Source organism: Salmo trutta, chromosome 35 (assembly GCF_901001165.1).
Source record: "Salmo trutta chromosome 35, fSalTru1.1, whole genome shotgun sequence".
Taxonomy (NCBI): Eukaryota; Metazoa; Chordata; class Actinopteri; order Salmoniformes; family Salmonidae; genus Salmo; species Salmo trutta.
The window spans coordinates 7,461,068-7,476,448 of record NC_042991.1 but is presented as its reverse complement, the minus strand read 5'-3'; the positions used below and the strand labels follow the sequence as shown (position 1 = coordinate 7,476,448).

General features: G+C 47.0%; 1 protein-coding gene across 3 annotated transcripts in view; it reads left to right on the top strand.

Annotated features, from left to right (window-relative positions):
• The window catches only part of LOC115174535 (kinesin-like protein KIF26B), a 31,353-nt gene extending 15,972 nt beyond the window's left edge, over positions 1-15,381 (top strand). The window contains exons 9-15 of one of the 3 annotated variants that reach the window (XM_029733151.1): positions 4,562-4,763; positions 5,331-5,487; positions 5,670-5,829; positions 6,043-9,304; positions 12,851-13,020; positions 14,578-14,728; positions 15,098-15,381. In XM_029733151.1, coding sequence (XP_029589011.1) covers positions 4,562-4,763; positions 5,331-5,487; positions 5,670-5,829; positions 6,043-9,304; positions 12,851-13,020; positions 14,578-14,728; positions 15,098-15,297 — 4,302 coding nt within the window. In that variant the 3' untranslated portion in view covers positions 15,298-15,381. Of the gene's footprint in view, positions 1-4,561; positions 4,764-5,330; positions 5,488-5,669; positions 5,830-6,042; positions 9,485-10,055; positions 10,360-12,850; positions 13,021-14,577; positions 14,729-15,097 lie in introns of those variants that run through there. The other 2 variants (XM_029733150.1, XM_029733152.1) reach the window with 2 other exon arrangements.

The window sequence follows — 15,381 nt, the reverse complement described above, 5'->3', positions numbered from 1 at the left end:
AAAAATTCCCTAGTCCTTGTCGATGACAAGCATACCCATAACATGATGCAGCCACCACCTGTCACGTCCTGACCATAGAAAGATGTTATTTTCTATGGTAGAGTAGGTCAGGGCGTGGCAGTTTTTTTTCTGTTTTCTATTTCTATGTTGTCAGGGTCTAGTTTTGTATTTCTATGTTGGGTTTTGTTTGGGATAATCTCCAATTAGAGGCAGCTGGTCCTCGTTGTCTCTAATTGGAGATCATACTTAAGTAGGGTTTTTTTCCACCTGGGTTTGTGGGAGATTGTTTTTTGAGTAGTGTATGTTTCAACTCTGCATCACAGTTTGTTGTTTTGTTCTTTAGTTTATGTTTATGTATCGCATAGTTTCACAGTGTAAATAAAATGTGGAACGACACACACGCTGCACTTTGGTCCGCTTCTCCTTACGACAGCCGTGACAGAATCTCCCACCACCAAAGGACCAAGCAGCGTGCCCAGGAGAAACAGGAGTGGACTTGGGAGGAAATTCTGGACGGGAAAGGACCCTGGAGTCAGGCTGGGGAGTATCGCCGTCCGAAAGAGGAAATTGAGGCAGCTAAAGCGGAGCGGCGATATTACAAGGCACTATACCAGCCACGAGGCAAGTGCGAGAGGCAGCCCCAACATTTTTTTTTGTGGGGGGGCACATGGGGAGATTGGCAGAGTCAGGTTGGAGACCTGAGCCAACTCCCCGTGCTTACCGTGGGGAGCGAGTGACGAAGCAAGCACCGTGTTATGCGGTGATGCACACTTTGTCGCCAGTGCGCATTCACAGGCCGGTGCGATCTGTGCCCGCGCCCCGCATTTGTCAAGCTAGGTTGAGCATCCAGCCAGGACGGGTTGTGCCAGCTCTACGCTCGAGATCTCCAGTGCGCCTCCACGGCCCAGTATATCCTGTGCCTGCCCCACGTACCCGGCCTCCAGTGAGTCTATTCAGCCTGGTACGCCCTGTGCCTGCTCCTCGCACTTGCTCTAAGGTGCGTGTTACCAGTCTGGCGCCACCTGTGCCAGCCCCACGCATCAGGCCTCCAGTGCGCCTGCCCAGTCCGGGGTGTCCTGTTCCTGCTCCCCGCACTCGCCCTGAGTTGCGTGTTACTAGTCTGGTGCCACCTGTGCCAGCCCCATGCATCAGGCCTCCATTGCGCATTCCCAGTCCAGAGATTCCGGCGACAGTTCCCAGTCTAGAGCTTCCGGTGACAGTTCCCAGTCCAGGGCTTCCGGCGACAGTTCCCAGTCCAGAGCTTCCGGCGACAGTTCCCAGTCCAGAACTTCCGGCGACAGTGCCCAGTCCAGAGCTTCCGGCGACAGTTCCCAGTCCAGAGCTTCCGGCGATGTTTTACAGTCCAGAACCTCCTGAGACGGCCCACAGTCCGGACCCTCCAGCGACGTTCCCCAGTCCGGACCCTCCAACGACGTTCCCCAGTCCCAACCCTTCGGCGACGGCCTGCAGCCCGGACCCTTCGGCGACGCCAGCAGCCCTGAGTCTTCGGCGACGGCCCGCAGCCCTGAGTCTTCGGCGAGGGCCCGCAGCCCTGAGTCTTCGGCGGCGGCCCGCAGCCCTGAGTCTTCGGCGGCGGCCCGCAGCCCTGAGTCTTCGGCGGCGGCCCGCAGCCCAGAGTCTTCGGCGGCGGCCCGCAGCCCAGAGTCTTCGGCGGGCGGCCCGCAGCCCAGAGTCTTCGGCGGGCGGCCCGCAGCCCAGAGTCTTCGGCGGGCGGCCCGCAGCCCAGAGTCTTCGGCGGCGGCCCGCAGCCCAGAGTCTTCGGCGGCGGCCTGCAGCCCAGAACCTCCGGCGATGATCTACAGTCCGGTTCCTCCGACGACGATCCACGGTCCGGTGGCACAGAAGCAGAGGGCTCAGCGGGTGGAGCGGGGGTTACGCCCCGAACTGGAGCCTCCTCCTCTGTTTGAGGATCCGTGGGATGAGAAGGTTATGTGTACTGCACCAGAGCCACCATAGGAAGTAGTTACCCACCCTATCAGTGACTCAACCCACTCAACCCACTCAAGTGACGCACCCCTCCTAGGGACGGCATGGAAGAACACCAATAAACCAGTGACTCAGCCCCGTAATAGGGTTAGAGGCAGAGAATCCCAGTGGAGAGAGGGGAACCGGCCAGGCAGAGACAGCAAGGGCAGTTCGTTGCTCCAGAGCCTTTCCGTTCACCTTCACACTCCTGGGCCAGACTACACTCAATCATAGGACCCACCTTGAACAGGAAGGTGGCACGGCGGTCCTTCGTGATAAAACTTTGTCATCAACGTATGGTATTCTCTGGATTTATGGTGCTTTAAAGACATCAGTGATTGCTGAAGATCACTGACATCAGTGATCTTCAGGTCGGAGCTCTAGAAAGAGGCCAGAGTTCCTGATTTACAGTTCAGAGTTGGATGACCGTTTAAAACGTATTTTCCCAGTCGGAGCTAATTTTTTCCCAAGTTCCCAGTTGTCTTGAACTCACTGAAGTCAGATTTCCAAGTTCTGAGTTAACAGTTGTTTTGAACATGGCAAAAATCCTGCTGGATTGACAGCATGGCCAATGTTGAATGTTTATCATTAAAGCTTGGCAAAGAGACCTTTAAACACAGACTTGGACCACACAGCCACTCCACTGAATAACAGGCTAGTGATTGCTTTGCAATACTTGCAGTTAGCCACTAATTCTTTCCAAACCACTCATTGTTGAATTTGCGATTTCCAACTTGTTGTTGTCCAATGAGCACCGATACATTTTATCTATAATTTCTCTTCACGATTTCTCTTCATATGACAAGGATTAAAAAGGATTTGCCAGTAGATTGTCGACTTGATTCATGATGATGACTGCTAGCTAAGATTTTGAAAGTATGATGTTGACATCAGTCCGATCAAAGCTACTGTAGATATAATGGGATTTGAAGTAATTTTATCTGTGGCCAATGAACTTGAGCCTTCTTGGATGGGCTCTTCTAATGTAACTCTATGGCAGTACCCAAGGGGCTTGAATTTTTTTGCTTTACCCTTAGATTTGGCGGTGACGTAGCACCCTTATGAGTGACAGAACACTGAGCCAATGTATAAATTAATTATTGATTTATTTTAGCAAACAATTGGGAGCTCTGCCCTGAATGACAGGTCGCCACTGGCCTCATGGTGATATCCCTGAGCGATATCCTTCCTCTCCAGCAACTTAGTTATGAAGGACGCCTGTATCTTTGTAGTGACTGGGTGTATTGATACACCATCCAAAGTATAATTAATAACTTCACCATGTTCAAAGGGATATTCAACATCTGCTTTTTAAACGTTTACCCATCTACCAATAGGTGCCCTTCTTTTTTTACCAGGTAAATTGACTGAAAACTCATTCACAGCCTGGGGAGTAGTTACAGGGGAGAGGAATGAGCCAATTGTAAGCTGGGGATGATTAGGTGACAGTATGAGGGCCTGATTAGGAATGTAGGTAGGACATCAGAGTTAACACCCCTACTCTTACGATAAGTCTCGTGGGATTGTTAGTGACCACAGAGTCAGGACACCTATTTAACATCCCATCCAAAAGACAGAACCCTACACAAGGTAATGCCCCCAATCACTGCCCTGGGATATTTATTTATTAGACCAGAGGAAAGAGTGTCTCCTACTGGCCCTCCAACACCACTTCTAGCAGCATCTTGTCTCCCATCCAGGACCAACGCTGCTTAGCTTCAGAGATAAGCAGGGTGGTATGCTGCTGGCTCTTAATGAGGCATTGGAAAACCGCCCTGGTCTTTGTGGTTGAATCTGTGTTTGAAATTCACCGCTCGACTGATGGACCTTACAGATAATTGTATGTGTGGGGTACAGAGATGAGGTACTCATTCAAAAACCTTGTGAAACACTATTGTTGCACACAGAGCGAGTCCATGCAACTTATTATGTGACTTGTTAAGCAAATGTTTACTCCTGAACTTATTTCGGCTTGCCATAACAAAGGGGTTGAATACTTATTGACTCAAGCCATTTCAGCCTTTAATTTTTAATACATTTGTAAAAATGTCGAAAAACGCAATTTCTTTTTTTTTTCAATTCCGCTTTGACATTATGGGGTATTGTGTGTAGTCAGTGAAACAAAGTAGCAATTTAATCCATTTTAAATTCAGACTGTAACACAACAAAATGTGGCAAAAGTCAGGGGGTGTTAATACTTTCTGAAGGCACTGTATATAATTACTTTGTTTTGTTTGGTACTACCACAGTCAGGAATTAGAAAACACTAGTTAATTCCTTATTCAGATGAATTGTCAGAAGAGCCAGGGAAGTGGGACTTAACTTAATTACAGTACATAATCCCAGTTACAAACTTACATTGGCATTGTCACATTGAACAACATGTCGTATTATATTCATGCCTTGCTGTGCCGGTGTCTGTCCCGGAGTCCCCCTTTCCCCCTCTGTGCCATTGTACCTCTATCCCCCCTTTCTCCCTCTCTACATACATTATCTATGTTCTGTCATGAAAATAAAATAAAAAATATGATAAAATATAACATAAAGTAAAACATGCTGTCTTCCTCTAATGCAGCTTCGGCACCACAGTGTGGTATCTGCCCCCAACGCCGAGAGAGCTGCCTTCCTGCTGGATGCAGCCATCGCATCGCGCCACCGTGCCGGCGGCCCGACGAGTGGAGCTCGCAGTGACATCACCACACTATCGTCCTCCTCCAGCTCCCATATGTTTTTTACTCTGCACGTCCAACAGCAGCTCGCAGAGGGCAGCGGCAAAGGTTGCTATTTCTGTACATTGTAGAAAAGATAACTCTGGCATGCTATTCCGTACATAGATCAGATAGAGATATCTATGGGCCCTATATCTACGGTATGTAGGAAATAAGGTTATTACCTATGCACATTGCTTTTTGTGTCCACGTTTCAGTCAGAGTACTTTGTCAAGACACTGACAGTAAAAATGTCTGTACGCTCTTTATTTTTGTTCGTATTTTTTCCTTCTTATTGGTCAGTGACCTGTACGTAGCTTGCACTGTATGTGTCACCGTACGGACTCGTGAGTAAGCTATCAAGCTAATATCTGGAGACTTAATTTGCATACGGCTGACTGAATAAACTGTACCTAATTTGTTTTCTAAGAATACTTGGAATACCTTGGATTTATTTTATTATTTTCTTTGCTCTATTCTCAACTATTCTCTCTGATGATTTTAGTTTCCCCCCCTTCATTTCCTCTACTGAATTCTCTCCTTCTCTTCTCTTCTCTTCTCTTCTCTTCTCTTCTCTTCTCTTCTCTTCTCTTCTCTTCTCTTCTCTTCCTCTTCCTCTTCCTCTTCCTCTATCAGTACCAGGGGGTCATAGCAGGTTGATCATGATAGACCTGGCTAACAGTATAAAGGGGACCAGTAGAACCAGTGACAGCAGAACTGGACGTCCTGAGTCTGAACTGGGCAGTGTTATACTGGCCCTACTCAACAATGGAAACAAAAACATCCCCAACAGGTTAGATACTAGAGACTTTCAATTTGATTGCATTGCAATGGAACAGAAGGAAACAATTGATTCAAGCAGTAGATCATGAAATTGAGTCTTTAATACTGGTATGTAATATAATTGTATGGTACGTGTTATGTATAATGTATGATGGTGATGATGAGGATGGTTGTACTTTGTGCTCACCACAGAGACAGTAAAGTGACCATGCTGCTACAGGAGTCTCTGGGTAATATTAACTGTCATACGACCGTGCTGGCCCATGTGACTGACTCAACAGAACACTTCCCAGAGACACTCTCCACTGTCCAAATTGCCTCGCGCATTCGCAGGATGCAGAAGAAGGCAAACGTATGTCTACTGAATTATAGATTACTTACCATTTACATTATTGGTGCCAAGAATGATGTTAAAAGTGTTATTCAATGAACCTTGGGTGGCCTAACTATTAGTAAACAATTTAAGCAGTTTAGTAGCATTTGTTTTGTTTGTGACGAGGCAAAAAAATATCACTGACTTTGACCTCTCTCTCTCTCTCACGCTCTCTCTCTCGCTCTCTCTCAGCATTCAACATCCTGCTCTCCCAGTGGTAGAAGCCTGAGTAGAGAGAGGAGTGGAGGGAGTAGTCCTTTCTCTCTCAGAGCGTTTCACTCTACCAATGCTGTGGACTCTGTCCTCAGTGACCTGCCCAAGCTCAGGCTCGGTGGTGACCTGCTGGATGACCACTCCAGCAGCGACCAGTCCTGTGACACGGTCATCCACGTCAACCCCGATGGCTCGGTCCAGCAGCCCAGTGCAGAGTTGACCCAGCAGGACCAGCCGGAGTTTACCCCCATCATCCACTCTCTACACCAGAATAAGGCTGAAGCGGAATCGGAGGACGCTGAGCTTTCTGCTCTAAAGAAAGAGCTACTGCAGCACCTTCTAAACATCATGCCTAGACTGCAGGGAGAGAAGAAGAAGAATGAGAGCATCATCCAAGAACAACTTCCTCAGAATACAGCAGAAGTGGGCCAATGTGAGAGGAACTTAAGTCTTAAGTGTGACACGTTCGCAGAGCTGCAGGAGCGACTCGGGTGCATCGACGGCAGCGAAACAGTTAACAAGTCATCGTTAAAAGAACCTTCTGCCGTGACCGAGTCCCCTCCAGTCCCCCAAGATGGCTCAGGCAGAACTGAGACTGAGGAAAATACCTCCTTCTTGAAACTACTGAATATGAAGGTGAAGTGTTGTGAGCTTTCCATTGTGGGTGAGAAAGAGAGCCTGGTGACAGATGGCAGTCTTCTGGTCAACAGTTTTCAGAGAGAGGACTCTGGTCTGTATGACTGTGAGGAGGGAAGTGCAGCCAGCTCCAAAGAGGACCAACCAAACCCCTGTGGCTCTATCAGTATACATCCAGCCTGCCAGAACCAAGGCAACCCCCCTGAGTACAGCTTTCTGCCACAGCACAGTGGAATCTATACTGAGATCAGCCCTGTGCCAAGCTCTCATCCTCCTCTTCCTCTGTCTCTTCTTCCCCTGTCTCTGGAGCCAGCTGGATACCCAGGGAGGTCTGGCTTGCTGCAACACCAGACCAGGACCTCTCCGGCAGGCAAGAGCACTCCAATATCCCCCTCTCTCTCTCCATCCCTCCACTCCCCATCATCCTCCACCACCACCTCCTTGGCAACCAGTGTTCTCCTAGGAGAGATGATCCTTCCCCAGCTTTCCCAGCTGCCTACTACAGAGTCAGACCTGAAGGAGATGAAGGCCACCATCACGGTGATGGTCCAGCAGCCATTGGACCAGACGGGTCAGGATGAGCTGGTGTTCACCATGGTGGAGGAGGTGACCATCAGCGGGGCGCTGGAGAGAGGAGGCCGGGCGGGGAACATCATCAGGATCAGGGATGCCCACTCCTCCTCTGGCCAGGCTTCTTCAGGGTCTGTACTGGGTTCCCTTCCCATCAGGATTATCAGTAACATTGGTGAAGATTCTACAGGTTCCACTATCAAGGCCATGGACCCTGCTACTACCACTAACACCATGGCTGTGGAAGTCAACACCAAACCCAAAGCCATGTCTTCTCTCTCCAGGGTGGAGAACCGGGTCTTGCCCTCCTTTATAAACCCCTTGCTCGCTGACCTCAGTAGGAGTAGTGATGCGGAGGGGTCTCGTCATCGCCGAGGGGTTTATAACACCCGTTTCATGCGAGCGGAAGCTTATGCTGAACCCGAGAAGAAAGATCATCTAAAAGGTTCAGGAAGTAAAACGGCGATGGAGACAGAAGGCGTGTTCTATATTACTGAGAGGAATCATGAGAAGAATACCAACGAGAGCGTTTTGATGCCTTTCCCAGGTCAAACTAATAGTATTGCATCATGTGACACACATGCCTGGGAGGAGACCGGTTGCTATGAGATGATGTCATTAGAGAATAGGGCCAGAGGGAGGAGTGGTAACCAAGCAGAAAGGAGCTATCCCAGAGGAGGGGAGTTCACCACCTGTTCCCTAACCTGTTATGACCGGGACTTACCTGTTCCATCTTCCCTAATTACTCCAAAGACACCAGGGGACAGTAGTGAAAGGAGCAGGAATACACCAGAGAATGGTATCCCTGGTTACCTTGCAGCTACCCACCACAGAACAGCCAGTCTACCAAGAGGCTGGCATAATATCAACAAGCAGGAGAGCTATGTAATGAGCGAGGAGTATAAACATAAAGCCCCAGACTTTACATCATCCACCCCTGGTAGTCCCTGGGTGACCCTGGAGAAGAGGCCATCCTCAGCCAGGCAGGGGATCTTCTCCTGTGCCAGGGAGAGCCTCCCTCTCCCCTTCTCACCAGCTCGGAAGTACAGCCTGGAGCAGCAGCAGAGACAGAGAACTAGTAACAGTCCTCTCAGCACAGCCAGTAGTTCACCATTGGAGCCCATGCCATCCACTTGGAGTGTTAGACATGATAGCGGTAAGCTGGAATCTCCCATAGAGGAAAGCAGTAGGCTCTTCAGTGCTAAACTAGAGCAGTTGGCTAGCAGGACCAACTCTTTAGGTAGAATACCACTGGAGTGCCACACTCTGGACCGAGGCAGTAGCCTATCCTCTGTGAGCTCCATGGGGAGCTCCAAGGGCTCCAAAGGGAGTTGGGAAGGGGAGTCCAGCCAACCCACCCTACCCCGGGCCAGCAGGAGCCCCAGGAGGGCCCCTAGGTCCATTCCCTTGACTGACAAAAACACCCCCTACACAGCCCATTCTCCCAAAACCAACAGGTCAACCTTTATAACTGAGCCCAACACCACCACCTCCACAGCCCTCCAGTCTCCCAGAACCAGCCGATCTAAGCTCTCCGCGGTGGGGAAACTGATGATGACCAGCCCTAAGGTCCGCCGGATATCAATCCCCAGCACCAAGAACCTCAGTTTCTCTCCCAAGGCGTTCCGTCAGTCCATCAACAGGAGCGCCAGTCTGTCCCCTGATGGGAAGAGCCCTGAGCATGGGCCAACCTGGTCCACCCAGTCTCTAAGCCGAAACCAGACCCCCTCGCCCCAGACCCTACCACCACGCCTCGTAGCAAAGTCCCCCGTCCGGGTAATCAACGGGCGCATCTCAGAGCTCCTCCAGATCGGCAGAGAGCCGTACCCCTCTGGCGGGGCCTCCGGAGGACTAGTTCTAGACAAGATGGCAGCAGCGGCTGGAGCTGCCTGTAGATCCATGGGAGAGGTTCATCCTGTTCACCCTGTACCCTCACCCTATGCCAGGGTGACAGCGCCTCGCAGGCCCAACCACCTCAGCGGTCACGCCAGTGATGTCACTAGTGTGTTGAGCGGGGAGCTGCCCCCGGCCATGGGTAAGACAGCATTATTGACCAATAGGAACAGCGTGGTGAGCAGTGGCTATGAGAGCATGGTTAGGGACAGCGAAGCCACAGGGAGCATTACCTCCAACAGAGACTCTATCAGCGATAAGAGCTGTTCTATGATCAGTGTGGCCCGAAGTGAGAGGAACCCCAAAAGGAGGAGCAGCAACGGTAAGATCTGATCTGGGTAATTCCTTAATTGAATGCACAGCCAGCGAGCAAAACTGGACAAAACTGGTTGAAATTACCTGGTAATGACTGCATTTGAACCAGTTTTACCCGCTGGTCATATGTAAGTCGCTGTAGTTACAAGTGTGTGATTCATGTTTCCTGCTTTGCATTTTGTGTTGTGTTAAAATAGCAGGAATGAGCTATGCGGATTTGGTGAACAAGGTCTTCTGTGTTAACAACAATAAAAACACTGATGTGCAACGAAGTGAGGAACAGCTATGTGTGCGACGTGCATTTTCACAAATTGTAGTGCGTTTTATAGTAATATTGGCTTTTTATGTAATTCATTGGTATTGCACAGATTACTATTCATTGCATTTCCTGTCCTCTTACTTGCCTTCAAAGACTTTGTCTAGGTCACATCTTTAATAAATGAGCCCAAGGAGAAAAGTGCTTGAATTGTCAAGTAAAAATAGTCTAGATATTAGTGGGGCTTGTATTTGTCTTGTTGTGGAAATTCTACACAGGGACACTCAAAGTCAATCTGAAATGAATAATTGTTTATTAACAGGGAGGTCTGGAGAAGAGTTAACTGGAGAAGAGCCAACAAACTTGATGCACCATAGTGAACATCTGTCAGGAGCTCTGCCAGGGCAGTCCCGTTAGATATCTTATGTACTGGTTACAGACAAGTTACATAGGTATAATTCATAGGGTTGGTTCTGGCATGTGTCTGGCACCATCTCCTATCTTAACTTATAGAACATACTCTGGTTGTTCTGCCAGATGGTCCTAAGGAGGGGATCATGTCGCCCACCCTTCATATTTTACATTTACATTTTAGTCATTTAGCAGACGCTCTTATCCAGAGCGACTTACAGTAGTGAATGCATACATTTCATACAATTTCATACATTTTTTTTATTTTTATTTTTTTATTTTTTCTGTGCTGGCCCCCCGTGGGAAACGAACCCACAACCCTGCTGTTGCAAACACCATGCTCTACCAACTGAGCTACATATCTTTACCAAGCACAGGCAGGAACCGAGGATTATTTATGACACTAAGACGAGATGAACATTTTGAAGGCTGTCTCTTCACAAGATAAAATGTTCCATCACATTCCATCCTCTTAATAATCATTACATTTTAAGGTAAGCATTAGATTTTAGCTTTAGTATGATGATTATGAATGAAATTAGATTCACTCCCGGTAATTTCAGTATAACCTTTATTTTGATTTATTATAATGATGCATTTCGATATAGAAGCTAAAATCTACAATCAAAGTAGTAAGTAAACAAAATCAACACATAAAACCACAGAACTTTCAAACCCTCCATTCTGGGTTGTACAATCCAACTTGCAAAACCATGGCTTAAGACCTTCGTTCCACATGCTTCATTACACAATTTAATTTATGGATTCTGGCAATAACATTTCAGCTGAAGCTTTTGTCGCGAGTGGCATGTTAATGACAGATCGGTATCTCAATGCATTTCTAGTCTAAAGTACTCTAAATTTCGCAGTGTGCAGACCTCCATAATCAACCTGATACCCCAAAAAAAACATTTTGGGTAAGCCTAAATCAATTACTGGCATGGTTGACCACCCCCCCCCCCCCCCCCCCCCCCCCCCCCCTCCCTCCCGGCACTCTCAGTCTAGCATTTGGCTGGCCCTTGATAATGTCTCAATTTCTCTCACCTGAGCCGCCACTGTCCTTTAGAATAGCACGTGTGTATCGATAGTCTACGTGGTCTGAGAACCACTGATAATAGCACAAGGTGTTATTTAGAGTCGTTGAACATGCATATGAGCGGTGTGGATGTCTCTAGGCATGTATGTTGATCTGTATTGAATAGGGAATCTGTGCATGTGAGAGATATGAAAGGAGAAAGTACTATTCCTGAATATGCTGTTAAATAGAACAACTGGTGTAAATATCTAAACATCTGTATGATTAGAAGACTAGTCTAAAGGAGGAATTGGTGAAGAAAAGTATAATGGATTACTAGAGATAAAGTAACATATGAAGAGTTTAATGGGTTACAAGATATTTGATAAAGTAACAATGGAGAAAAAACATTAATAATATACGACTTGCACACCCACACGTAGACGTACACAAGTGGTGTAAAAACTATTCTGAGAAATATTCAGAGTGGTCCCTCTATGGATAATTTGATTAAGATAAGGTTAACGCATTGTATGACTGTCTAAAGGGTCTGAGAAATAGAGTCTCAGACAAAGATTGCCGTATATCCACTTTTGGTAAAGGTACGAGACTTGACTTATCCCTAACCAATAAAACTTTAAATAGAACCAATGAATGTTGAACATGATTTTCTGTTAACTAAACTTAAGGCTACAAATCCAATACTATTTCTTAATATCCAAATGTCAATCGTGTTATTATCCCAGTTTCAATCAGCTTAATACTTTCCACACTCACAAAACTTTCACATCCACATTCATTACACTCACACAACTCACATCCACATTCACTTCGTGCTATTACTTGACTTAGGACTGGGGGTACCTTCCTCCATTTTTATGTTTACTTTAATTGGTTTTATTATAATTCTTTCCTATTTTTACACAAATTCATTTAAATTGACTTACTTAAATCAGTTGCTGAGTCCCTCAATTGTTTGCAAATGATGTGTCTCCTCCTGGGCAGCTCACAGTAAGGGTCTGGGCGGGTCTCATCCTCTTTTGGTCAGACGACAATTTCCCTCGCACTTCATAAAATGTGCCAGCAGTTTTCCTCGCAGACCCCCACTGGAAAGCACCAAAGGCAGAATCAATCATTCTGTTCGTTGACGCCAAATTGTCATGGAAATTCTACACGGGGACACTCAAAGTCAATCTTAAATGAATCATTGTTTATTAACAGTTAACTGGAGAGGTTCCAACAAACTTGATGCACCATAGTGAACGTCTATCAGGAGCTCTGCCGGGGCAGTCCCGTTAGACACGTTACATAGGCATAGTTCATAGGGTTGGTGCCGGCATGTGTCTGGCACCGTCTCCTATCTTAACTTGTAGAACATATTCTGGGCATTCTGCCACATGATCCTAAGGAGGGGGTCATGTTGCCCCCCCCATCATATCTTTACCAAGCACAGGCAGGAACCAAGGATTATTTATGACTAAAACAAGATTAACATTTTCAAGGCTGTCTCTTCACAAGACAAAATGTTCCATTACAGTCTCATGCCTTCCCTGGCTCTGAATTACTCCACTCTACTCTACACTACACTACACTACTCTACACTAATCTACTCTACACTACTCTATACTACTCTATACTACACTGCTCTGCACCACTCTACACTATCTTATTCCATTTCATCTGACCTGTAGGTTCACACCCGCGGCATCTGTCCAATGACACGTGCCAATCTCTGAGGAGGTCTGCCAGTGGGCCCAGGTCTCGCTGGATAGACAGGGGCATCTCAGAGGCCTACGACATCAAGGTCTATGAGATAGATGACGTGGAGAGGCTGCAGAGGAGAGGAGGAGCAGGCAAACAGGTGAGGGGACAAGATGTCAGTGGGTGTTTTGGGATAGGCTTGGATACATGTTTACTTTAGTTCATCAGGAGAAATCAGGGCTATTCTTGAGTTCGTGTACAAACACATAAATATCCAAAAACAACTCAAGAAAAATGGCAAACTTGCAATGCAAGCGTACAATGCATTGCATGTATAAAGTCCATGCACAGTACATACATACATACACTACGTTACCATGAGTACGTGGACAACCGCTCGTCGAACATCTCGTTCCAAAATCATGGGCATTAATATGGAATTGGTCTCCCCATTGCTGCTATAACAGACTCTACTCTTCTGGGAAGGCTTTCCACTAGATGTTGGAACATTGCTGCGGAGACTTGCTTCCACTCAACCACAAGAGCATTAGTGAGGTCAGGCACAGTCTGTGTTCCAATTCATCCCAAAGGTGTTCGATGGAGTTGAGGTCAGGGCTCTGTGTAGTGCAGTCAAGTTCTTCCACAGTGATCTTGACAAACCATTTCTGTATTGATCTTGCTTTTTGCACGGGGGCATTGTCATGCTGAAACAGGAAAGGGCCTTCCCCAAACAGTTGCCACAAAGTTGGAAGCACAGTATCGTCTAGAATGTCATTGTATGCTGAAGCGTTAAGATTTCCCTTCACTAGAACTAAGGGGCCTAGTCCGAAACATGAAAAACAGCCCCAGACCATTATTCTTCCTCCACCAAACTTTACAGTTGGCACTATGCATTCGGGCAGGTAGCGTTCTCCTGGCATCCACCAAACCCAGATTGGCAGATGGTGAAGCGTAATTCATCACTCCAGAGAACTCGTTTCCACTGCTCCAGAGTCCAATGTCGGTGAGCTTTACACCACTCCAGCCGAAGCTTGGCATTGTGCATTGTGATCTTAGGCTTTTGTGCGGCTGCTTGGCCATGGAAACCCATTTAATGAAGCTCCCAACGAACAGTTATTGTTATGATGTTGCTTCCAGAGGTAGTTTTGAACTCGGTAGTGAGTGTTGCAACCAAGGACAGATGATTTTTACACACTACACACTTCAGGACTCGGCTGTCCCATTTTGTGAGCTTGTGTGGCCTACCACTTTACAGCTGAGCCGTTGTTGCTCCTAGACGTTTCCACTTCACAATAACAGGGCAGAAATTGACTTGTTGGAAAGGTGGCATCCTGGTGCCATGTCGAAAGTCACTGAGCTCTTCAGTACGAGCCATTCTACAGCCAATGTTTGTCTATGAAGATTGCATGGCTGTGTGTGCGATTAAACATTTTTTTTGTATATACTTTTGTATTTGAATACAATACATATACACTATGCACTAACCTTTGAAAATTGACTAATTTCTGATCTCTAAGGTATAGTCAGAGGACATGTCCCAAATGGCACCCCATTCCCATAGGGCTTTGGTCAAAAGTATTATGATATTTAGGGAATAGAGTGCCATTTGGTATTTGCATCCATAATATGAGGCTTGGTGTTCTGAAGAGGCTTTTCTCTGTGTAAACGGATGTGTAGCTGAAGCTCTCATTGTCCTTGGCTGTGTTGTTGTTAACAGGGAATAGCCTGCTTCAGTGCCAAACTCAAGTTCCTGGAGCACCGTCAACAGAGGATCGAAGAGGTGAGAGCCAAGTACAACAGCCTGAAGAGAGAGCTGGTGCTGGCCAAACAGAATCTCATGCTGGAGCCAGGGAAATGGAACCAAGAGTGTGAGTGTTTACTATAGAGTAATCAGTAATTCATTAACTAGTCAGTTTATTTCTCTAAGCAACTGGACTTACACTATAAGGTGTGAACAATCATCTTTTCATTATTGACCAATGCAATAGCAACCATTGCATGGAGTCTTGGTATTGCCATAGAACCGGTATAATAAGATATTCCCTTCCCTGATTGTCTCTCTTCTTATCTCATGTCCTTGTCTGGTGTATTTGTAAGGGTGTTATGTGGCTAATGTTGATCCTGAGAGGCCTCTGTAGTTCATGTTATATTAAGATGATGGCTAGCTAAAATAGGCAGTTTTGATAATGCTAATTTGGTGGCCAGTCATCACTGATCACTGTGTTGTGTTTGTGTAGTTGACCTGTGGCAGACGTTTGAGGTTGACTCTCTGGAACACCTGGAAGCGTTAGAGGTGGTCACGGCAAGGCTGGAGAGCAAGGTCAACCGCTGCAAGGCCAACATCATGATGGTCACGTGCTTCGACGTCGCCACCAAGCGCCGGCAAGCGCGGAGACGCCGCCGGACGGAACAGCAGCAAGGATTCATGGGAATTTAGTGTCATTTTGTTCCCATTGTTGTTAATAGATGTACAAAGAGAGAGATTTACAAAGAAAGAGAAAAAGAGATGTACAGAGAGAGA